Source organism: Suillus paluster, assembly GCF_016628075.1.
Source record: "Suillus paluster strain FC165 chromosome Unknown EDB91scaffold_189, whole genome shotgun sequence".
NCBI lineage: Eukaryota > Fungi > Basidiomycota > Agaricomycetes > Boletales > Suillaceae > Suillus > Suillus paluster.
The window spans coordinates 1-23,666 of record NW_024537749.1 but is presented as its reverse complement, the minus strand read 5'-3'; the positions used below and the strand labels follow the sequence as shown (position 1 = coordinate 23,666).

Sequence of the window (23,666 nt, the reverse complement as noted above, 5' to 3'; positions counted from 1 at the left end):
TTTATCACACTCGGGGAACCGGACGGACACCGTGTTTGAAATACTCTGGCGATCTGGAGACAAAATGTGGTTACCGTACAATCAAGTTGAAAAACTTGGGGCGCTTGCCAAGTATTTCAACTTACTTGGAATTGAGGATGTCTCAGCATTAGGAGACGGCAGCGGGAAGCCACCATTGGGTGACTCCCAAGTGTTTTTAGGACACTTATTTTTCGATCAGTTCACAGACTATAAAACCCCAGCAACGAACTTACCTGCCCCATCTCCCAATCGCCCTTTCAATCACAACTTACCCATCACGCTAGGCCTTATCATATCCCCTCGCGCTCTCTTAATCCTAGCAGTGATGGCCCCATTACTCACTTGCGTTGGCGCATGTCGCTTCACTCTTACCAACGCTGCCACTGACGGTGATTTGCTGGTTGTGGTCGACATCATTCGTGTGTACCTTGAGTATGATGCTCACTTGAGGTCAGGCACCGCTGCGGATCGCGCAACACCTGCAGGATACAGGGAGTTTGCTTTGGCCTTTAACACTATGCAATCCCTCTCCTCAGCCACTCCGCAATTCTCAGAAGAGAAGACTCACGGGCCCAAAATCACTGGCCCCTCCCCTTCATTCACTGACTTGGTCAGGGACAATGTGCCCGCTGATACCCAGCACAATCCTGCACCGCAGCTCCCTGAAGGGGGGCGCTGGATCAATCCTCAGCGCATTGAGCTACTGGAAGAGGCTCTGTGGCAGAACCTCGAAACTACTAAAAGGAAGTGTGAGTGGCGCGAGCGCGCAATCACAGAGCAAAAAAACAAGCGCACCCATACGAGCTTCCGCTCCAGGAACATTGCTGATGAATACCCCATTAATCGAGGGGAAGAATCCAGCTCTAGTGGACATAACACTCCTTCCACCCTAGGGACTTCCATTCAGACCCTAGCCCCACCCACGCATATGGAGGTAGATGATGAGGATGGTGAAACCACCACTCAGGGTCCTGCGCCCAAGACTGGTAGAAAGGAAGGCGCTAGGATCCCCAAGGCAAAATAAGGGTGATGGCACACCCTGGAGGGGGGTATGTGACATTGCCACGATCGAGGATAGAGATCGAGGCAGAAAGAATAGATGAAGCCAAGAACTAGGTGCCTAAGCCGACGTTCATGGTTCTGACATAGAGTGACTTGAGTGTCTTAGAAGTATTTGATTTCTCTTTATCATGGGCTCTTCACAAGCTACTAGTATTTAAACCCTACTCGTACTGTAAAGATCCCTTAGTTCTTTTCCAATCAAATCAGACTGGTATCTGGTGACTTTGCGATAAGGATTCTATTCTATTCTATTCCTTGTGCCGACACATCAAGTCTTATCAACTTTGACTGCCGTCACACTCGCCTTGCATGTGGAACAAGATAAAAAACACACTGCCAACTAATCGAGTCGTACAGATAGGCTTCAATACAAAATATGATGGGTAAGTCGGGTATCTAGTGTAAAAGAGTGTAAAAGTTGTATGTTTTAGTGTTCAGAACTTAGAATCTGCTTATCTGTTGCTGACTATACTCTGGCGCAAAGGGCCAGTCAGAGTAGCCCCGTTGATTGATTACCGGGCATGTACCACATTTTTTGGTCACCATGCTCAAGCGTGACATCCTTTAGCAGGCGGAATGGAAGGTCGGGCACAAGAAAGGGGGGACGTCAGTCCCTGTCAAGTATGGAAATAAATAATGAACGACTCACGTTGGCATGAACGACCTCCTGAACACAACAAGTCCGCCCTTGTTGTCTATTGTCTCAATAGCACTTTGCAGTTATGCCCATTGATGCTGATGAACATGCTTCCCTCACGCCCATTCCAGATATCCTAGAGGAAATAGCTGTTGTGTTCAGAAGTCTGTGGTTTTACGACAGGGATATACGCAAGTTTGTGCTTGCGCAACTGCTCGACGATGTAGGAGAACTGGAGTTTTGGATCTGCCATGCCCGTGAGTATGCCAAAAATCAGCTGAACAAAGCAGGCCATAGTGTCAATATGATATATCATTTACTGTCATTGAAGTAAATCTGTGATACAGTGGCTCAAAAAACTGTCCGCATGTTTGTGCTATTTTCACCATTTTTTACCTGTCCATTCATATACAATAATGTAAATGGTGAAAATAGCACAAACATGCGGACAGTTTTTTGAGCCACTGTATATCCCTGGAGTCGGCTTACCACGGCAAATAGTTTAGATGCCATTACAAATGATATATCACCATGTACCCAATATGCACTGCCGCAATTTTGGCAATTTTGAAACTCAGCTTTTGTCATTCCAGGCATTTGGTCACCTCCTCATGTCAGGCCTTCTCACACCATTCCCACACTCCGCATTTTCGCATTTTTAGCCACCTTACTCCACAACACCCAAAACATGACCCAATATGGTACATCCCCACAATTTCAATTATTCCCACCCTCCCCCTACATCATTGCAGCTTCACCACCACACCACAATAGATCCCTGTGCATATATAAGTAGCAGTTTAGTATATATATGTATGATATAATGTAATAGACCGCTTTTTTTGTCTATTTGTGTGCCTGCTCCTCCTCTAGGGCCCTCTTGACATAGGGTAGGTTATAAAACATTTTCGTATTTTTGCCCCTTTGGTGGGGAGGTGTTCTATTATATTCAGAACATATATGAGTAGATTCCCATCTTTATTTCACCCCCTGAAGCGTCCTATGGGTCTTTGGACTTTCCCACACTCCATTTCTTATCTATTTCACTTCCTCAGCACTCAATTCCTGTTGGATTGTTTTGTGAATTTATGAATATGATACTGAATATATTTGGAATGTACTCCAAGTTTCTGATTATTAAAATTCGATGTTTTGAAGGTATTGATCCCTTATCAGTAGAAATAGCAAGCATATGCAGTATCTCAAGCCTACAACCTATTTTGAACTGATCTTTGTCATACAAAGCAAGTATATATACTGTGATAATCATATATGCACAGGCTGAATTATTTATGCAAGAGTAAGACACTGAAACATCAAAAATGCGATCATATATATGTTTGTTCCTGTAGAAGGATCCTATGTGTGTACTGGGCCAGCTATATGATAGACCTACTCCATATATTCATAGAAATAGACACCTCACCTCAATTAAGGTCCGGTCCTACAGGAAAAACTTTCACAGGGGGTGAACCACCAGGAGAGGGGGGTACACTATGCAACAGGTGATCATCCTATGGTCCTATGCTCCTGATACATTGTTCCTACAGTTGGATAGATACTAGGAATGATTTTTCCAAGTCTGTCTACCTAGAAATAATTCAATAAGAACACATTTTATGTTTTCTTGCATATGTGCTATATCTATTGATGTAGGACGCTTCAGGGGGGTGAAATAAAGATGGGAATCTACTCATATATGTTCTGAATATAATAGAACACCTCCCCACCAAAGGGGCAAAAATACGAAAATGTTTTATAACCTACCCTATGTCAAGAGGGCCCTAGAGGAGGAGCAGGCACACAAATAGACAAAAAAAGCGGTCTATTACATTATATCATACATATATATACTAAACTGCTACTTATATATGCACAGGGATCTATTGTGGTGTGGTGGTGAAGCTGCAATGATGTAGGGGGAGGGTGGGAATAATTGAAATTGTGGGGATGTACCATATTGGGTCATGTTTTGGGTGTTGTGGAGTAAGGTGGCTAAAAATGCGAAAATGCGGAGTGTGGGAATGGTGTGAGAAGGCCTGACATGAGGAGGTGACCAAATGCCTGGAATGACAAAAGCTGAGTTTCAAAATTGCCAAAATTGCGGCAGTGCATATTGGGTACATGGTGATATATCATTTGTAATGGCATCTAAACTATTTGCCGTGGTAAGCCGACTCCAGGGATATATCACAGATTTACTTCAATGACAGTAAATGATATATCATACTGCCAGGATATTGTGAACAAAGACCAGTACTGATTAATGTAAAATGTGCTGTTGAATATACCCCACGGACTCAATGGGAACCTCATCCTCTTGGAGCCAACAGCATCTACACCGGCATCTGCAACCTCGAGTGCAAACCTTGCACAATTCTTGGTGCTCCCACCATATTCATCCGTACGGTGGTTGGTGATGTCTTGAATGAATTGATCGACCAAGCAGCTGTTCACATCATGAATCTCAACGCCATCAAAGCCCGCTCGAATGGTGTTTTTTTGCGGCGGTGTTCTCGTGGACTGCATCTGTTACCTGTAGTCTGGGGCGCACGTCGGCTCTCGTGCAGTGAATTCGATGTCGATACAACACACCTTCTTCCACCCCTCCACATGAGCCTCAGTGTATACTTCAGGGACATAGTTATAACTGCCAGCATTCTGAGACATGAATGTGGCCTCTGTGGTAAAAAGAGTGCTAGGAGTGAATCCTCACTGAGAGTAGTATGCTAGTGCTTGTGGACCTGGGTGACTTTATGCTGCTTTAGACGCCCAACACATGATGCTGTTACTATCATAAGCGCCCCTGCTTGACGAGGGCCACATACTCCAAATTACGTAGCCGGAGCTTTCCAGATCACTCAACAACCGACTACCATTGCAAGTGTTGAACAACACCCACCATTGAAATATTCCAATCCTTCCACCATCGAGAAACTAGTGGGTGGTAAATCCGGTCGCACCATTCAAGGGATGAAAGTAACCTTGCTGGATGCATGCCTTATGACATACATGACTTCCAATTGTCGGCTATCACTCATCTCAGACATCGCAGATGTACCATGAGTACTGCTACTGGGACAGACAAGTAGAGCTTGTTGTTCATCATCACATGTTGGAACAACTGTCTTCCTTCTCTCAAGGTTTGACTATGGGAGACTAGTACCATGCAGCATGTTGACCGTGTGGGAGTGACAGCAAGTTTGATATCTCTCAAGATTCTTCGCATACTAATTACGAGCCCGCCATAATCATTGCCCACGCTCTTTTAAGATGCATTGTTCTTGCACGGAATCACACTATTGTTTCATAAATTTTGTGATGCCTGGAGATCCACATATAGTTGGCACATCGTGACGGGGGCCTGTTCATAATTGATTCATGTTTTTTCAAGGCGATATCATTTATGCTCGTCTGCTCAACAAGCCTGTTGTTGTGATTAACTCCGAGGAGGTCGCAAGGGACCTCGTTGACAGGTGTTCCACCATATATTCAAATAAACGCCAGTTGATTGTTTACGAATCGTGAGTGCATCTTGGAGTATTACTACGCATCAATCACGAGGATATTGTCAGCTTTGCTTCGGGCTTCAACGCAGGAACAATGCCAAGTAATACATTGTTACACATTATGTTGATGTCCAGTAGGTGGGGCTTCACTGACGAATTTTTCACCAGGCATTTCATCAAGCTGAGATACCCACTTATCATACTGTGCAACTCCATTGCGCCCACAAAATGTTGTTCAGTCCTCTACAAGACCCTGGCAATTATGCAAGCCATTTTAAGATGTCAGCACTGTGGTGGTGTTGTGGACTTCTCAGTATCATCATGTATCAATTGTAGATGCATATGTTGCAACATATTCCAGACAACTTTCGCGAAGTTTCGCGTCAGAGATACCCATGGCACACTAACAGAGATTGGCCCGAAGGTGAGTGTGCATGGCTCGCACATACTGTGCCATCGTCCATGTCAATACCACGACATCCAAAGATAGCAAAAACGCATTAGTGAAAAGCCTTGCAAGGTTGAGTTCAATGCCTGTACTTTATGCACGGTACTTGTATGTATGAATGGCATGTCTATGAGCGTTAGTCAAGAATATGCCTACTGTACAAGAGTTGATACACTGCAGGCCGTGACATCTTAGTCCCCACATGAACCAGTATGATTTAATGTTTTCCACCATCGATCGAGATCTGCATAGTTGTCAGTCTTCATGCACGGGCTCTTGAAGTAGTACTTACGCTTTGCCGTGTTGGTTAGTAATGTTGGTCACATTAGGACGGATAGCGAAAAAGGTTCTAAAATATGGGCAGCATGATAATGCTGCGCCACTGCTGCGATTGCTGTGGTAATTGCCGCGATGTTCTACAGTCAGTACTACTACTAAGTAAATACAACTTGCTTGTCGCTGGCACATGTTCTGGTGTCTGCATGGTGCACTCATTAGTGCATGGAAGGACTTCACATGATAAATATAAGCTCGCCCAGTACTTGGTGTCTTGAAATGTAGCACTGAAGACCAAATTGTAGTCTGTCCTGCTGTTCCAGATTTAAGATATCATATGAAAATCCACCACTAAAAAGTATGTGTATTACAATGTGAGTTCGAATCCAATACATGATGCGAAAAAATGGGTCTGAAGGATATGCTACTATGTATTATACAACTTGAGTTCTGACAATTTATGAGCATAAGTTAGTGTCGCAGCAGTAATTGCAGCACACTGCAGCATCAATGTCACAGCACCCCCCAAAAAAGGAAAGAGGGTGCTGCGGTGCGCTGTGATTGTTGCTGCGACACTCACCAATGTGCATGCGGCGCTCATTTTTGGTTTGTTTTGCTCAACCACCTGACGTCAATATCGTCAAGTTGTCTGGTGAGTGCTCAACCAGTTCATTTCTGTTGCATACATGTCAGTAGTCCATCCAAGTCAATCAATTCACGATCAATGCCAATCTCATTGTCTGTTATCGCTGGCTTGTGTATTGGCCCCGCGTCATTCAGCATTCTATGGCGCTGGATCTGTTCAACTATTCTTCACATACAAAACTCACACATGCACAGACACCACACACACACAAACAAGACGCACACACATAATCACTCCGTCACATACACACTCTCGTACCATAGAAAAATTAGTACTGCACTATTAGATCTGACATGATTCGATAATCAATTTATATTGCAGACAAGGCTGCTGATGAAGGGTTCTATAAACGAATCTTTTTAAGGCCCGGCTGGTAGACGAGATGGAGCGATGAGAAGTTAGCAGGTCTTGGAGTGAAACGCACTGAGAGTCGCCAGCATTGGCAGCAAAGCCTCAAATCTTTTTGAGGCCATGATGTGACATCTACTATTTAGTGTGTGAAGGCTCGAAGTAGGTGGCACAAGTAGAAGAGCGTTATCAACTGATAGACAAAGGTTAGACTCGTTCGGCGGAGCCTCATCCCATGGTGTTCATCTCGTCCTCGGCGGGTGGCTGGACACTGCCAGACACTTTGGTCCCTCCGGGGGTGCCAGTGTTAAGTGTGTTCCTCTTTTGGTTCCCAAACCCCTTTCTAAACATCTTAACCTGCTGCTTCTTGAAGTAGTTCTTGCTCTTCTTGTTCATCAAGCGGCGCTCCTCGATCTTGTCCCGCTGATGAGCGGCAGAGAGGGCAGTGTGCCACACCATGCAGTCAACTTGGTCCATGCGTGTAGCAGACAAAGTGACATCTTTGTCATTGTCGTCCAAGAGATCTCCCATCTCAACGGACGTGCCTTCGCACTTTACAACGCCTTGTTCGTCGATGACAGAGGCGGTAGTGGTAAGTCCCTCATGATTGTAGGCGCGAGCAAAGTACTCATAGCCCAATGGGCAGGCAGGGCGAGCCGAGGGAGCCTTGTTACAAAGGGCGTAGGAGTATATGATGAATGCCTTCAGCTGGCTGCGGGTGACGAGACGTAGTTCGTCCATGTCGTCTGGGTTGGTGATAATGAAGTCTCGATCGCGCTCGGCGAAGTTAACGAGGGGGGCGGAGTGCATGGTTCTTGGTGATTGGCTGGAGGGAGTGATAGATGGGGGGTTTGGAGGAACGGGACAGGGTTTTATACGTTGGTTAACCTCCAATGCGACTGCTCCTAGAGATATTGGCTGGTCATCATTAGGGTTCGTTCCTTGTCCATCTGTCAGTTCCAAAATATTCTGATAGCGCGTTCAAGTGCGTTACCTGGTCATATGGTAACCAGGTAATATCGCTTGCTTGCCACTGTACCTCAAAGGACGCATCTTCCCAGGCCCCCATGTGTGACAAGATTCTGTCGACTGCCCACTCGGTGTCAGGCTCTCCGAAATCCGTGATTTGGGTCTCCAGCCGTCCTGGAAACAGGCGGTTGTTGTTGGGCAAGTGAATGCGCAGCAAGGAGGCGTGGAACACGGGATGGACTCCCCATTGTTTCAATCAATCGGGCAAGTCCACAAGGAAGGAGTTGTTACTGTAGTCCTTTAACAGCTTGTATGGCCCTACATACTTGGGTAAGAGTTTCTGTGCTAGCCCCTTAGGAAAGGATATATTCTTTGTTGATAGGTATGCCAGGTCGCCCACCTTGAAAGGGCAGAGCTGGTGCTTTCGGTTGGTGTTCCGAGTCTGCTTGACGTGGGCTTCGAGCATTGAGTTGTGGGCTCGTATGAGTGACTCCTTCATTTTCTGAGAATATGCTCATACCCCCGGATATTCGTCCTGTCGGGGGTTATTCCATACCATGGTGCGCGGCATCCACCCGTTATTGATGAAGAATGGTGACTGGGAAGTCGATTCCGACTGGGCGAGATTTATTGCAAATTCAATGGCGGGTAAGTGTGACGCCCAATCCTTCTGGTTGGTTGAGATGCAGGACCATAGCATTTGCGTGATGGTTCGATTGGCCCGCTCGGTTGCCCCGTCAGATTCGGGGTGGTAGGCGCTAGACATTTGCTGCTCGATGCCTAGCAGTCTGTTGAGGTGAGTCCAAAATGTGCTGGTAAACAGGACATCTCAGTTGCTTACAATCGACCGAGGCAAGCCGTGTAGCTTATACACTTCGGCAAATACTAGCTCAGTGATGTCTCTGGCATTGTAGTTAACACGGCTGGGCACTAGATGGACCATTGACGTAAAACGGTTGATTATGACCGTTATTGAGTCGTATTCCCCGTCGCGGTCCTTTGACAGTGGAAGGGGTCCCACGAAGTCGATTCCAATTGACTCCCAGGGCCTTGAGGGTATGGAGAGTGGGTGTAGCATCCCATAGGGCCTCTGGTTGGAGGGCTTGCTCCTCTTGCATGTGTTGCATGAGCTACAGAAAGCGGTAACGTCACTTACTAGACTCTCTTCCACCACACATGGTCCCGAAGGTACGTCAATGTCTTTGATGCTCCTAAGTGCGCCAGGAGTGAATGGGCTTGTGAGATAATCACCTCTCTGATAGCTTGATTGCTGACTTTTACGTTGGGCACACATAACAGGGTCTTATCATGCAGGCGCATTTTGATCAATCCATCCGATACTTCGAAGTTTCGGTATTCACCAGGTGAGTCTAATATCCGTTTAAAGAACAGGTCCAGGTTATACTGATCTCTGATACCTTTGATCAGTTCACTTTCATCTGGGTATCCCAGGTGTGCTAGCCGCTCTAGCGGTTCATTGCTGTTGTTGTTGTTGTGTGGGCTTACAGGGGTCTGACCTGCTACCTCCCCCTCCTTTCGTTCCACCGGTCCTTTGAGAACGAAACGGGGTGCGACACGCTTGGTGAATTCCGCGGCCGTTTCAGGACGACCAGTTTCCGCAGGTCCCACCCTGCGCACAGGACGACCAGTTGCCGTGGGCGCCACCATGCAGGCCCGCTTGGGGTGGCCCGCTACTGGCATTTTGGGAGGCACCTGCCCGACAGGTGCCTCCCTCTTAGACACGAGCCTAGTGCTGTGTCTGGAGGGGACCATCAGTGCCTCAGGTCCCACCAAGACAGGCATCGAGATGAGCCCCGGCAATCTGCTCCGCTGTCCCTCCATGATGGAGTCATCGTGTTCTGTGAATTCACTGGGGGTGCGGACGGTACCCGGGGCATCAAACAAGTAGAGACGGGACAGGGCGTCAGGGAGGATGTTGTCCTCCCTGGGTAAGTACTGAATCTCGAAGTCGAACTCACCCAGCTTCTCGATCCAACAAGCTTGCCGCCCGGTCAGGTCCCGCTGATGCAGTAAGTGAACCAGTCCCTTATGATCGGTCAGCCACGTGAACTTCGTGCCCTGCAGGATGTCCTGATGCCTGAGCATCCCCTCAACCCCCGCCAGCATCTCCTGCTCATGCACAGCATAGTTCTGCTGCGTGGGGTTGAGTTTTGCACTGTACAGCATGGCCACCTTGGCAGAGCGCCAATCCACACCCTGGGCCACCACCGCAGCAATACCCTGCCCACTGGCATCGGTCATGAGCCAGATGGGAGGAGCACCAGTGCTGTAGTCCAATGGCACATGGTGGTGCCCCCAACAGTTGTCGACATAGCGCTTGACCTCCTCAAATGCCCATTGGTGGGTGAACTCCCAACGAAACGGCACAGTGTCCCCCGTGATTTCAGATAGCACTCCCATCGGGACCCTGACATTATGGATGTCGTCAGCCATGAAACCCACCGCCCCCAGGAAGCTCCGCAGGGCGTCGCGGTTTGTTGGTGTCTTCCAATTGATGATTTGGTCGACCTTGTCAGGATCCATGCGAATGCCCTCCTTGTCAATCATGTGACCCAAGATTTTCAGCCGGGTGCAGAGAAACTGTAGTTTACCCTCACTCAGGTACAGTTTCTCTCATTCTAGGATCCTAAGTACCGTCCTGACATGCTCCATGTGATCGGCCAGGCTATCCGAGTAGATTATGATGTCGTCTAGATAAACGTCCATCCAGTTCCCGATGAATTCACCGAAGAGGTGATTCATTAATGCCTGGTACGTTGCAGGGGCGTTGCAGTCCCCCTGTTGCAACACTGTGCTCACCATGTTCCCATCAGGGGTGGTGACAGTCATTCGGCTGACATGCTCGGGCACGACGCAAATCTGTTCATACGCATCCTGTCCATTGATTATAGATCGAAACTTATGCCTTGCGACCTGGCACAGTATCCTGTCGATGTCGGGCAAAGGTGATGACAGTTTTTTTGTATTTTTATTACGCTCACACAGGTCAACGACCGTGCGCAATTTGTCTGTGCCAGGCTTGCAGATAAACAACATTGGTACTGTGTTTCCCGCGCTAGTCACCTTCCACCGTCCTGACAACAGGTACGCTTTTTGCTTCTCACCCCATTGAGGTCTTAGGGGCTCGGGGCACTTCAACAGATGCCACTTATAAACCTTGTCCAGGTCGATTAGCAGTATCGTGTGGTTTATCGCCCTTAACAGGGGCAGCCCAGTTTCGCTTGCCTTGGCACACAGCGGTTTGGCCAGGCGGCGGAGCTCCTGCCGAGCATTCTCCAACTCCTCCTCAAGCATCCCCACCATGCGAGACTCCAGTACTGACACGTGTTCACCTTTCACAGGTTGAGCCTTATCACTCCCCACTACTACTCTGGATGGGTTGAGTCCCACCATCACCTGGTGTTGGAAGAGGAAGGGCGTTCCTAGTATTAGATCATAATTTTGTAAGTTTATTATATCAAAGAATCACTCTTCGCTGATGTGCTGGTAGGAGAACTGGGCCTTTGCCCCGAAGTTCACTTTAGATCGTGAGCCCTGCACCACGAGCTGAATGGTGAGTGGTTTTTCCAGCTGGATCCATTTCACGTGCAGTTGTTCTGCTAACGTCGATGACATGAAGTCTGCCAGCGAGCCTGTGTCAATCAGGGCTCGTGCAGGTTGCCCATTTATGTGCACTACCACCATGACGGGCTTAGGAATTAGTCGCTTCAAGTCCTGTGTGATGGCCGCATTGTGTTGGATGGCGGGATATTTCCCTGGCGCCACCTGCTGCCCGTTTAATTCGATTAATTGGAAGTGGTGAGCTGTCTCCCCGAAACGTATGTCGGGTATCGTGAAAAGCTGATGCGCCACTTCTTCTAACGCACAGTCCATAGGGTTGCGTCCCCCATCCTCCAACAGTTGAAGGGAGTAGTCCTCCCACTTCAGCTCAGCCTCCAGCATTAGCGCATCCAACTGCCTATATGCTTTCAACAATCGCTTCGCATACCAGTGGGTGATGCTTAATTTTTTGTTGCATAGGAATTCCTCGGCTGCCCGTACGTTGAAGTTTAACTTGTTATTGAACACTTTGTACGTGACCTTGTCCCCAACTCTGCCCGTTGACAGATAAATTGGTCTATTACAGTGCCCCCCAGGTATCTACCCTCATTGTTCAGGGCCGATGAAACACACGCAGACATTGCATCGCCCATGGGGGCGTGATTCTTAGTTGGCCGTAACATTGGCTGCGGTAGGTCTAGGGGTTCCGCTAGCCTCCCCGCGTACCACTCGCCCACCCCAAACTCAGGGTTCTCTAACAGGTGAGACAGGATCTCAACGTCGTCCCGGAGGTGTGATCCACGGTCCATGATGATGTGGTGGGTACCAGAGGTTTGGTAAATGAGGAACCGTTCCTCCGAGAAAGTCTCTTCGTTTGTCAGGTCGTCACCTGGGTAGGGGCCATGTATCCTTAACAGGTGCTCTGCCCGTCTAGCCCAAGGGTCACCCAAGGGCACATCAATAATTCCCCATGCGCGGCTCACTCGCACCTCACGTATGGGGTCCTCGAGAGAAGCACATCCCAGAGGGATTTCCGTGATTACCTCTGTGCTGTAATCTAACGCCTCCAGGCTTCTGTCCTCGGGTGCCTCTACGTGCATGGCGTAATTCGGTATCCCTGGGGGTCGGTTGCCACTACCCGAGGGCACTGTGGTTCTGCTGGGACAGCTCTGGGAGATGTGCCCAGTTTGCTTGCACACAAAGCATCGGCCCTCTGAGGCAAGTCTATCATGCTCTTCCTTGCTCAATTTTTCAGGTTGTTCTTGTGGCGGTCAGTGATTGCCAGCCATCCTTCCTGGATTCCCAGGGGGTACCCTGTTTCCCCTTAGGTGGGTCCTATCCCTGCCCCGCGGTGCATTGGGGAAAGATCTCCCGGCGGTCGATGGGCCTGAGTACGCTTATCTGGGGTGATCCGTGTGTGGTGAGTAACAGATCAATTTATTGCTTCCTTTCTTCACGGGTTGTTGCCCATCATCACAACTGCGTGATTCGGTCATTGAGTTTGCTAACTCGATGATTTCAGCTGTTCATTGAACCCTTCTCAGGGACGTGACCTCCGGGTTGAGACGCATCTTATACAGCTCACTTTGGATGCTGGGGTTCAGCTCGAACCAAAATTTAACAACTTTTTCTCTTTTGGGTATGTTACCAATCATCATCCAGAGCTCGTTTAATTCAGACAAGTAGTCTTGTACTCTTTTGTCACCTTGGAAGCAGCGGTATAACTTCTTACACTGTTGGGTGCGATAATCCAGCGGGAAGCAGTAGTTAAATAACTCTGTAAAGAATTCCTTTAACCTCCACTCAGCTGGTCGGTCTGACACTTGCCTCGCATAGAAGTCATGCGCCTTTCCTTTCAGGAAGTGAGATAGGACGAAGACTTGGCGCTTGCGGGGGACATTCCCGTCTTCCACATAGGCAGTTCCTTCAGTGATGAAACAATGGAATGCGTGGGAGTTGACCGAGCCGTTGTATTCTGCAGGCGGGATTGGTTTCAAGGTGACCCCTCTCCTTTCCGAGACTTTTTTAGATTTATGCTTCTTTGAGCGGTTTCATTTTTTAGAGGATCGCTTCCTTCGCTTAGGGGGTTCATCATCTAAGTCCAATGACGAATTATCTGGTGAGTCGGACGACGAGGACGATCCTCCTGATGATGACGCCTGTGTTGATTCATCTCGGGAGTCTGAGTTCGACTCGGGCTCATCCTCTGACGAGTCGGGGTCCCTGTCAATGGTGGGTTTCGATCTTCTCAATTTGAACTGGTCGAACGTGCGGCCAAGGTAGCTCTTAGGGGCTATTTGGGCCATGGCGTCTAATGCTGCAGGGGATGCCCTCAGGCCTCGCCTCCTGGTCTCCTTGCCCACAGTCCTTTGTACTAATTCCTCTACAGGATTGCTGACGGCTGCCCTCATGCGGGGGAGCACTGCTTGGTTAGCCGTGGCCTTAGCCAGTAGTGAGTCCCTTCGTTGTATCTCCAAATTCAACTGTTCTATTTGCTTCTGAAAGGACTTAGCCATTCACTGTTCAGCCTTCTGGACCGCTCGTTCTGTCGGGTCGGCTTTCGATGGTTCATTTTCCCCTTCGGACACCTCTGCGTGGGCGCCATTATTCTTGCGAGACCACTCGCATGCATTGGCCCAGGCCTTCAATGCTTCCATCTGGGCCTTGACATCTACGTCTGAGTCATTGAGGTCGATACCTCCCCAGTTACGGGGATCTATTCCCTTACCCTTCGGCGGTCCTTTGCTCGTTGTAGGGTGGGGCTCGACTGATCTAGCCTGCTTCTCAGCGCGCCTCCTTTCTCAGATGCATCAGCGTTCTTCAGAGGTGAGGTTCTTCTCAGCCTCTTTAATCAGGTCTGTTCCTGGTAAATCCTTCTGCCGGGTTTCGACCCTGGCATTCCCAGGTTTGTTCTTACTGTCCATCCTGGACTTCTTGGACTTCTTATGGCAATGTTCAACCTCTTTCCAAGGTTCGTCACTTTCATCGCTCGTGGTATAAAAAGGGGAGCTGTTAATATTCACAGGAGTATTAAATATAGGGGTTGTTCCCTCGTCCGAACTATCCAATGCCAAAGTGCGCAAGACGCTGTCAGATTCCCTTTCAGCTCCAGGCTGAGGGGTTTCCGACCTTGTTCATACCACGTCGCTGTACGAGCAAACGGGTCTGAGAACAGGCCCAACAGGAGTGTCGTGAGACAGCTCTTTTGTTGGGATAGTTGGTGTTTTGTTAGTTCCAGTTGAGGTTAACGATGACGTACTTTGGGTATCAAGATTTGGGGCAGGACCTGCTGAGGTGGATCTGCCCAAACGGAGATTGTAGTGTGTAGACATTGGTATGATATCGAGTGGTATGTCTGGTGGGCCTTAACCGTAGATGCCGACTTGAGATGATTGAGAATAAGAAATGAAAACTAGTAAAGACTTTGGTTCGTCAAAAAAGATGTGACATCTACTATTTAGTGTGTGAAGGCTCGAAGTAGGCGGCACAAGTAGAAGAGCGTTATCGACTGATAGATGGTGTTAAAGTCTGGTATTCTGGGTACAATAAACACTGCCCTAATTCTATGACAGTAGCCCGTATTTAAACTATAGTAAATGAGAGGTAGGGTTAAGGGTTCGGAGAAGATAGGAAGCAGACACGGAGAAGTAATGAGCGCAGGCATATGATAAAGGTAAGATAGGACATATTGGATTCTAGTAATAAAAGATAGGTAAGAAGTAGGGACAGTATAAATGAGAATCAGGGGAATGGTTGACAGTATTAGGACTCTGAAACAGCAACTGTCACTTAGCGTATATGACAGCACCCGTTACATAGTGCAGTACTAATTTTCCTACAATACAAGAATGTGTATGCGAAGGAGTGATTGCGTGTGCGTCTCATTTGTGTGCCATGTGGCATCTGTGCGTGTGTGAGTTTTGCATGTGAAGAATAGTTGAACAGATCCAGCGCCATAGCACTCCAAGTCCCTTGATCCTCCGAGTCAAGATTATCCACTACCAACTACTGAAAAATCATGGTTCTTGTAAGTCTCCACATCTTAAAATCTTCCGTGCACGAGGCTGACAAGTACAACAGGGTTTAATTCGACACATATGTAATTACTATTATCCTGCTAATGACTCGGATCTGCCCTCAACATACACCCGCACACATGCATCAAGTGAAGACCCACCACAGAAGAAGGCACCTCAGGCTGTTGCCCACGCTCAGTCCAATATTGAACAGGCGAAAGATGCTGATTTATCGGAGCTCTGGGATGGTTGGCCTGATGGAAGTTATAGCTGTCTGTTTTCTTGGGAGGAAGCTTATCAGACAGTTTTCTTGATGGAACACTGGGCCAACAGCAACCGAGAAGGGGATAAGGAACAAAGTGACGGCGACAATGTAGCTGCTAGCTCCAATGAGCCCCTCATTTCTGATAGCCGATGCGTGCCACGACCTCGAAATCGACAGCGAGCAAAATCCGACGGGGAGCCTAGAAAGCGAAGAAAGGTGGCACTGACTGCCTCTTGAGATGATGGCCACAACTGCGCAGTCACTCGTGATCAAAAAAAGTAAAATGAATTATGAGGGAATCAGAACTAGCTACACAAATGGTTTAACGACGTTGAAGAGGACAACATCAATTGTTGAACCAAGACTTGCAGAAGCAGTGCTAAGAGCGCGTGAATCTTGGTATAACTTGAGCACAGCGTGGATGCATAAGGACCTAGTGCATGCTTGACTCCATGGGTGGTTTGGAATAGACAGAGGTCCAGTAGCTGACAGCAGGCGTAGTGAGTATTTGAATGCGCACTCATTAATGTTTTGTGAGCAGCGCAGCAGTGGTTCGTGGCAGTTGCCGCAGCAGTCGCAGCAGTGGCGCAGCATTTTACCTGTGCCCCTAAAATATCTTACCTGTGATAAATTGAGATTCCGCAGAGGCAATGTAAGAGACCAGTCCCGCAATGTCGTCTGTATTCCCCAAATACCCGACACGTGTCTTCTTCTTAGCCTGGAGAGATGTTTGAACGAAGCCATGAGAACAGTGCTACTGTCTTACATTTTCGTTGTAGACATCAGGAGATATTCCTTTCAGTGCCTCATCCATGTCGTTGAATGTGATCCATGTATGACGCTCAGCCTACAGTTAATATCTACCGCCTATGCATATCCATTTTGCTGACATGCCACAGGAACTAGGAAGTCGTTCATTGGCGCGCTGCTTGCGAAGGCTATCCACGATCACACCAAACTAGTGCTGCCGTGGTCCAGTCCCGAACCGTGGTTCAAACCTGACCATTGGTCAGGTTCGTCCTTGGTTCGGTCCATGGTCCAGCATTTTGCACGGACCGAACCGGAACGAGGTTCATGGTCCGCTAACTCCTGTGCGGTTCATCTATAGGTTCGGACCTTCCCGAACCATTCCGAACCCGGAACCGAATCTTCCTTGCAACGCCTTCAAGGCTCAAGCACATGCTTATGGTCATTTTGACTTCTCAATCCTCAAGATTCGCCATGGTCACTTTGACCTTTGGCATTCTCAAGACTTTTTTCGACTTATCCTGTTCGGAGGTTCGCATCCCGCACACCCTGCTGTCCGATAAAGCCTACCTGTCCAATCAAGCTCGAGGTACGACTTTTCCATCAAATCAAGCGCAATAAACTGATTGATCTGATATATTGATATATTTTTTTAGGATCTGTCAATGCATACTACGAGTTAGTAGGAGATTGGGTATTCACATATAAAGGGAGCAAGGTGAGTGATATATTTCGACTACCGGTACAATGTCTGAACCTGAAGCACAGTGTGCCCTCAACCCAGACGGGTCTCTAAAGGATGCCAAAGACATCGTTTTTTACAACGATCCTGATGATGCCGTCCCCATTTCCACTCCATCCTCTGCCCAACCCCCCACAGACGCCTTCTCTGTGCTACTGCAGACTGGATGCAAACCAGTGCCACTTACTGCAGGTGCTCGACGCTCCATTCGCACCTCTAAACCTTCTGCGCGCCTTCGTGATTCCGACAATGCTTGTTCTTCAACAAGCCGCAAGCGCACATTATCTAGTGCAACCGAGCAACTAGTTAGGAAGAAGGTTGTGTTACAGCTCTCCGCTCCATTATCAGACGATGAAGACTCTCATGCAGCTGGTGCTGACACGGATATTGATACTGACCACGGTGCTGGTCAATCAGATGAGGCCAAGGACGACGATGTACCAGCACCTGAGGACGAACCTGAGGACGAACCCGAAGATCTTCAAGACACCACCATCCGAGCCACTTTATCAAAGAGTGAGCGCACCGCTGATATTCGAACAATCTTCACTCATGATGACAAACATTGGGTCTGCAAACCTTGCAGGGATGCTGGTGAACTTGAAGGCAAGTACACGTTTCGCGGAGGTATCTCTACACTACGCACGCACATTTGTCGGTATGTTCACGTCTTCTTTCTCTTGAATGATCACTAATATTATATATCTATCAGTAATAAAGCCCATTTTCAACTTTACAAGTCACGCTGCGAAGCCGCAAACATCACCATGCACCCTCGAGCGGTTCCAACTGGTGAGGTTCAATCCCTGTGAGTGACATTTGCCGTATTGTAGTGTGTTGTACTGATTCATAGATAGTTCAAGGCAATCCACCCTCGATGGCAGCCTTGCCCCGAAAGCGCCCATGTTTACCAAGGCAGGGCTTCTGGGGTATATCATGGAGCTGATTGTGACCGAGGACGAGGCGTTGCAGCTCATCGACAAACCAGCCTTCCGCAACTTGCTTCATTATGTCCGCCCCGCCCTTGCTGAAAGTGACGTGCCACACCGCACAAAACTTATGGAGACTGTTAAGGCCCGCGCAGTGCAGGTGGTCAACGTCATTCGTGAGCGTCTCGCAAAGGTAGACAGTCAAGTCTCGATGACTTTCGATTCATGGACGTCAATCATCGGCGACCCTTTCTTCTCCATCACAGGCCACTATATCTGGAGCCCGGATGACAAACCCCAGCAATGGGAGTTACGCTGCGAGCAACTCAGTTTTGCGCACATCCAGGGCAATCATAGTGGTCAGAATACGGCTCGCTTGATTGTTGATACCATTGACAAATATGAACTACGAAATAAGGTAAAGTTTAGTCTACTACTTCGCTGCACTGAATCTAATCAGTGTGTTGTAGGTTGGATGGATGACCTCTGACAATGCCACCAATAATGATACCGCCATGAAAGCAGTTGGACAAGAAATCGATCCTGAGGGTACGCGGTGGGCACCTGATGCGCGCCGCATCAGGTGCCAAGAACATATACTTAATCTCGCAGCACACCACTTCATTGACGCTGTCGCCCCCACACCTCAAGCTGCTCTCATGAAGAAAATTCGACAAGCGCTTGATAATGGCAACGACGCTGACCTTGACACATTAAATAAACAGCTTTCTTCCATGGACATCAGTAATACTAACGACGATGACGACAACACCTTATTTGATACCGGTGATTCACTTGGCAAAGCTCTTGCCCTCATCGAGCAGGTACGTGCTATATTTATTAAACTATTCTTTTGCTGATCGAGATCCTCAGATCCGAAAGTCCCCTCAAGCTCGAGCGTTTTTCCGCAAGGCTTGCAAAGAGGAAAACGTACCTGAACTTGAGCTCTTGCAATGGATCCGGACTCGCTGGGCGTCGCTATATAAATGCCTGGACCGCATGTTGATCTTGCGTCAAGTGAGTTTTTTTTTCTTTCAATGTTTAAAAGTGGCCTGATTTTAATTAAATAGGCCGTAAACCGTTTCACCAACCTTGCCGACGAAAGCAACGAAGTGCCAACTCTTCGCAACAAGACTTACGACAACTTCAAGCTCGATCGAAGTGATTGGAGACACCTCGGGCTTATTCACCGAGTCCTCAAGGAACCAGCCACGGCTCAGCAATCGTTCTCGTCAGCAAAACATCCGACCGCATGGAAAACGATCCCTACGCTAGAGTGCCTCACTGTTCGATGGAGATCCATGGCAGATGACCCGCAATATCTTCCGATCGCTGATGCGATTGAGGCCGGACTCAAGAATGTCAACAAATACTTCAAGAAAACAAGTCAATCGGACGTGTATTTTATTTGTCTTGGTGAGTACTATCAATTTTAAAACTCGTTCTTATCTAATATAATTTAAGTTCTTGATCCAAACTATAAGCTCGCATACATTGAAGGCCGGTGGGATTTCGAAGATGTTGCAGATGGCAGAGCTCGTCTGGAGGCCGTGGTGAGTACTTGTCTATGTTGTTTTCCCCCCTCTCATCTTATTTTTTTTTGTAGTTTGATGACTATTATACACCGCCGAGTCGAACACCTACTACCAAAGAGCAATCTGCTCCGCCGACGAGAGCTGCCAGTGTACGCAAGAACTATGGCAACGATTGGATGCGCGAGGCTATTAGGACGCGCAAGACATCAGACCACCTTACTCACAATCCTCGTCAAGAGCTCAACATGTACTTGTCTTCGCCACTAGAGGAGACTGATGACATTGTGGCCTGGTGGGGGGTAAGTTTTCTTTTTGACTTGTTTTTTCGCTACTAGCTAAATCTACTTAATAGCTTCACTCGCTGCAATACCCTACACTCGCGCGCATCGCGCGAGACTATCTACCCATTCAAGGCAGCGCCGTTCCTTCCGAACAAGCATTCTCAAGCGGAGGAATCACTTCGACTATCCGACGCAATGCACTCGCGACTGACACGTTCACTGCACTACAACTACTGAAGGGAGCATATAGGAATGGGCACCTTTCTGCAGAAGTAGAGGCTGAGGGACATGCGGCTTCATTGGACATGTAACTACGAGTACAAATATCTTGCCTATGTTTTTTTTTCCTGGCTGTAATTTTTTCGCGTTCGGTTCGCGTTCAGACCGAGAAAAAACCGAACCTGACCGCTGCGAACCGTTCGCAAAGGTTCGGTCTAAGGTTCATTGAAATACCTAGAACCGAACCTTGGTCCGGTTCTTGGTTCTCGTCCAACCACCTCTGAACCGAACGGAACCGGACCACGGCAGCACTACACCGAACAGAAAATCCTTGTAGTCTGCTACACGAACCACGCCCTGGATCAATTCCTAGAAGATCTCATGAAGATCGGTATCCCTGACACTCACATTGCCCGTCTCGGCGGCAGAGCAAACGCGCAGGTCGCCCATCTTGGCGTTTCGGGGAAGAAAGAGCGTGTCACCCGATCGAAAGCTGATTGGACTATCATCGACAACCTGAAGAATTCATCGGGACTTCACTGCGACTCTCTAGAGGACGCCATGGACAGGTTCATAGCCTCCAAGATTGACTTCAAGGACGTCCTCATGTACATCGAGTTCGAGGAACCGAACTTCTTTGATGCATTAAGAACTACAACGAATGTCAAGATCAACTGACACGCAAATTCGGAGAAGGGATGGTCGCAACCCTCATGGGGAAGAGAATCATTGGATGCACAACGACTGGAGCAGCCAAGTTCGCACAAGACATTCGTGGGGCGAAACCTGATGTCCTTCTCGTAGAGGAGGCTGGTGAGATTCTCGAAAGTCACGTCCTCACTGCGATGGGTGAGAGTACCAGTCAGATGATTCTCATTGGCGATCACAAGTACGTGAGCCAATGGTCATCTTCGGGATATCCTGCTGATGTTGGTTCTTCACAGGCAGCTGCGTCCCAAAGTCAACAACTACAAGCTGACTGTTGAAAAGGGCGATGGATTTGAACTCAACAGATCACTGTTCGAGCGCCTGGTTCTCAGAGGCTTCCCTCATGAAACTCTGACAGCCCAACACCGTATGCGTCCGGAAATTTCAGCGTTCATCAGGAAGCTCACGTACCCCGACCTCACCGATGCTGCCAAGACCCAGGGCCGTGATGACATTCGCGGGATCCAGAACAACTTCGTCTTCGTCGACCACACTCATCCCGAGGATAATGACCCTCGTATTGCCGACCGAGGCGACGGGGCCTCGTCATCGTCGAAACAAAACACCTATGAAGTCGAAATGGTTTGGAAGATCGTACGCTATCTCGCCCAGCAAGGCTATGGGACGGACAAGCTGGTCGTTCTCACACCGTATCTTGGGCAGCTCTCAAAGCTTCGAGATGTTCTGAAGAGGGACAATGACCCTGTGCTCAATGACCTCGACTCGCACGATCTCATCCGCGCCGGACTTATGTCCGCAGCTGACAATACGTCCAAGAGGCGCATCAAGCTTGCCACCATAGGTATGTTTCTGCCACTCGAGTTATAGCTAGGATCTAACGTTGTTTGAGCAGACAACTATCAGGGCGAAGAGAGTGATATTGTCATCGCTAGTCTGACAAGGTCTAATGAGTCCAACGACATCGGTTTCATGAACTCCCCTGAACGTCTGAACGTGCTGATCTCCCGGGCTCGAAATGGATTCATCCTGATCGGGAACTCGCAGACCTTTGTGAATGCTCGGAGGGGTAAAGAGCTCTGGGGGAAATTCTTCGAGCTCGTCAAACAAGGCGGCTACCTGTACGAAGGCTTCCCGATCAAATGCGAACGGCACCCATACCAAAAGGTCCTCATCAAATCTGCGTCTGAATTTGAACTGTTTGTCCCGATGGTGGACGCACAGAGATATGGTGAGAAATTCAAAATCAGTCAATGTCATTCCTACTCACACTGTCTCTAGCGACATGATGTTGAGCTGCGGCATCCATCCTTGCCCGCTAAAATGCCATCAGATCTCGGACCATTCGTAAATGCCTTGTCAACACCCGTATTCCGGCATGTGTGATGCCGATCGCCACAAGCTGAAGTGGAAATGTTTTCAGTCGAAGCCAGATCCTTGTCCTGACTGTACCAAAGAAGCCAAACGTGCAGAGGAGAAGCGAAAACGCGAACTCGAGCTGACGCAGAAACTAGCGGAGGAGGAACTGCAGCGTCTGATACAACGTGAACAGGAGCAGTTGGAGCACGACTTACGCATGGCTGAGCTGGATGCCAAGTTCAAGGCGGAAATGGATGCGATAGCTGACGCCCAGGTTGCACAGCAGCGAGCCAATGTCTACCAACAGAAAATCAAGGATATCGAGGCAGCTAGAGCCAACACGCAGAAGCTGTAAATGCACAGGCACACGCCAATGCTGCCCATTCTGCCTCGTCATCCAGCCAGGACCAGGACACACCCTGCACCTTCCGCACCTTCCGCACCTTCCGCACCTTCCGCACCTCCATCCAATCCGCAGTCAAACGTTCCTCCGTCAAATCCTACTCCTCCGTCGTCATCGCCGAGTCCGCAGCCAAGCACAAAATCTTCGACTTCACAGACGAATTCCCAGCAATCGAAGTCTCAACAAAGTGGACCTTCCTCGATGTCATCGAACAATGCAGCACCCACGTCGCCTGCCCACCAGGATTGGTTGTACCAGAAGCAAGTCAATGGCAAAAAAAATAGCGCCATCGACGGTATCATGGAGTTGACAGGGCTTGAGGAAGTGAAAGCACAAGTACTCCGTATCAAGGCCCATATTGACTTGATGAAACGACAAGGCGTCCCCGTGAACAAGGAGCGCCTCAATCTTGTTTTGCTCGGTAATCCAGGAACTGGTGAGTACTCTTCGATGTTTTAGCGTCCAGATCGCTCACATTCCTCCAGGAAAAACCACAGTCGCAAGGTTGTATGCGCAATTTCTCGAATCAGTTCAAGTTCTCCCAGGCGATGCCTTCCTTGAAACGACGGGTGCAAGCTTGGCACATGACGGGGTAGCTGGAGCCAAAAAGCTCATCGCAGATGCCATGATGGTGGGAGGAGGCGCTATCTTCATTGACGAAGCATACCAACTTGTTAGCGAACACCAGCACACAGGAGGTCAGGTGCTGGACTTTCTTCTCGCCGAGATGGAGAACCAAGTGGGTACTCTGGTCTTCATTCTCGCGGGATACAGCAAGCAGATGGAGAAGTTCTTTGAACACAACCCTGGCCTTCCGAGTCGTGTTCCGTACTCCCTCAAGTTCGCAGACTATACTGACGCGGAGCTTCTGACGATGCTGGAAGTGCTCGTGGAGAAACGATATTCAGGCCAGATGAAGGTGGAAGACGGCATCAGGGGCTTATATGCTCGAATTGCAGTGCGTCGACTTGGACGCGGTCGCGGTCGTGAGGGCTTCGGAAATGCTCGGGCATTACAGAACATGTTT

General features: G+C 48.6%; 6 protein-coding genes across 6 annotated transcripts; 4 read left to right on the top strand and 2 right to left on the bottom strand.

The window, feature by feature from the left end:
- Positions 1-346: 346 nt before the first annotated feature.
- Positions 347-1,045, top strand: EDB91DRAFT_1088369 (uncharacterized protein; the record flags this gene model as incomplete). Its single annotated transcript, XM_041316416.1, has 1 exon — positions 347-1,045. One exon carries the CDS (start codon positions 347-349, stop codon positions 1,043-1,045), a length of 699 nt encoding a protein of 232 aa, XP_041169402.1.
- Positions 1,046-4,003: 2,958 nt separating this feature from the next.
- On the bottom strand, positions 4,004-4,222 carry EDB91DRAFT_1030259 (uncharacterized protein; the record flags this gene model as incomplete). Its single annotated transcript, XM_041312701.1, has 1 exon — positions 4,004-4,222. A coding segment is annotated over one exon (219 nt), but the record flags the coding sequence as incomplete, so codon positions are not given.
- Positions 4,223-7,175: 2,953 nt separating this feature from the next.
- EDB91DRAFT_1088368 (uncharacterized protein) lies at positions 7,176-7,757 on the bottom strand (the record flags this gene model as incomplete). The annotated part of the gene is made up of 1 exon (XM_041316415.1): positions 7,176-7,757. One exon carries the CDS (start codon positions 7,755-7,757, stop codon positions 7,176-7,178), a length of 582 nt encoding a protein of 193 aa, XP_041169400.1.
- Positions 7,758-17,252: 9,495 nt separating this feature from the next.
- Positions 17,253-17,942, top strand: EDB91DRAFT_1064289 (uncharacterized protein; the record flags this gene model as incomplete). The annotated part of the gene is made up of 1 exon (XM_041314678.1): positions 17,253-17,942. One exon carries the CDS (start codon positions 17,253-17,255, stop codon positions 17,940-17,942), a length of 690 nt encoding a protein of 229 aa, XP_041169399.1.
- Positions 17,943-20,431: 2,489 nt separating this feature from the next.
- EDB91DRAFT_230182 (AAA domain-containing protein) lies at positions 20,432-22,375 on the top strand. Its single transcript, XM_041326536.1, has 3 exons — positions 20,432-21,100; positions 21,156-21,721; positions 21,773-22,375. The coding sequence occupies exons 1-3, from the start codon at positions 20,910-20,912 to the stop codon at positions 22,156-22,158; spliced, it is 1,143 nt and encodes a 380-aa protein (XP_041169397.1). The 5' UTR covers positions 20,432-20,909; the 3' UTR covers positions 22,159-22,375.
- Positions 20,552-21,008, top strand: EDB91DRAFT_1175832 (uncharacterized protein). Its single transcript, XM_041320368.1, has one exon. It carries the CDS (start codon positions 20,593-20,595, stop codon positions 20,887-20,889), a length of 297 nt encoding a protein of 98 aa, XP_041169398.1. The 5' UTR covers positions 20,552-20,592; the 3' UTR covers positions 20,890-21,008.
- Positions 22,376-23,666: the final 1,291 nt, after the last annotated feature.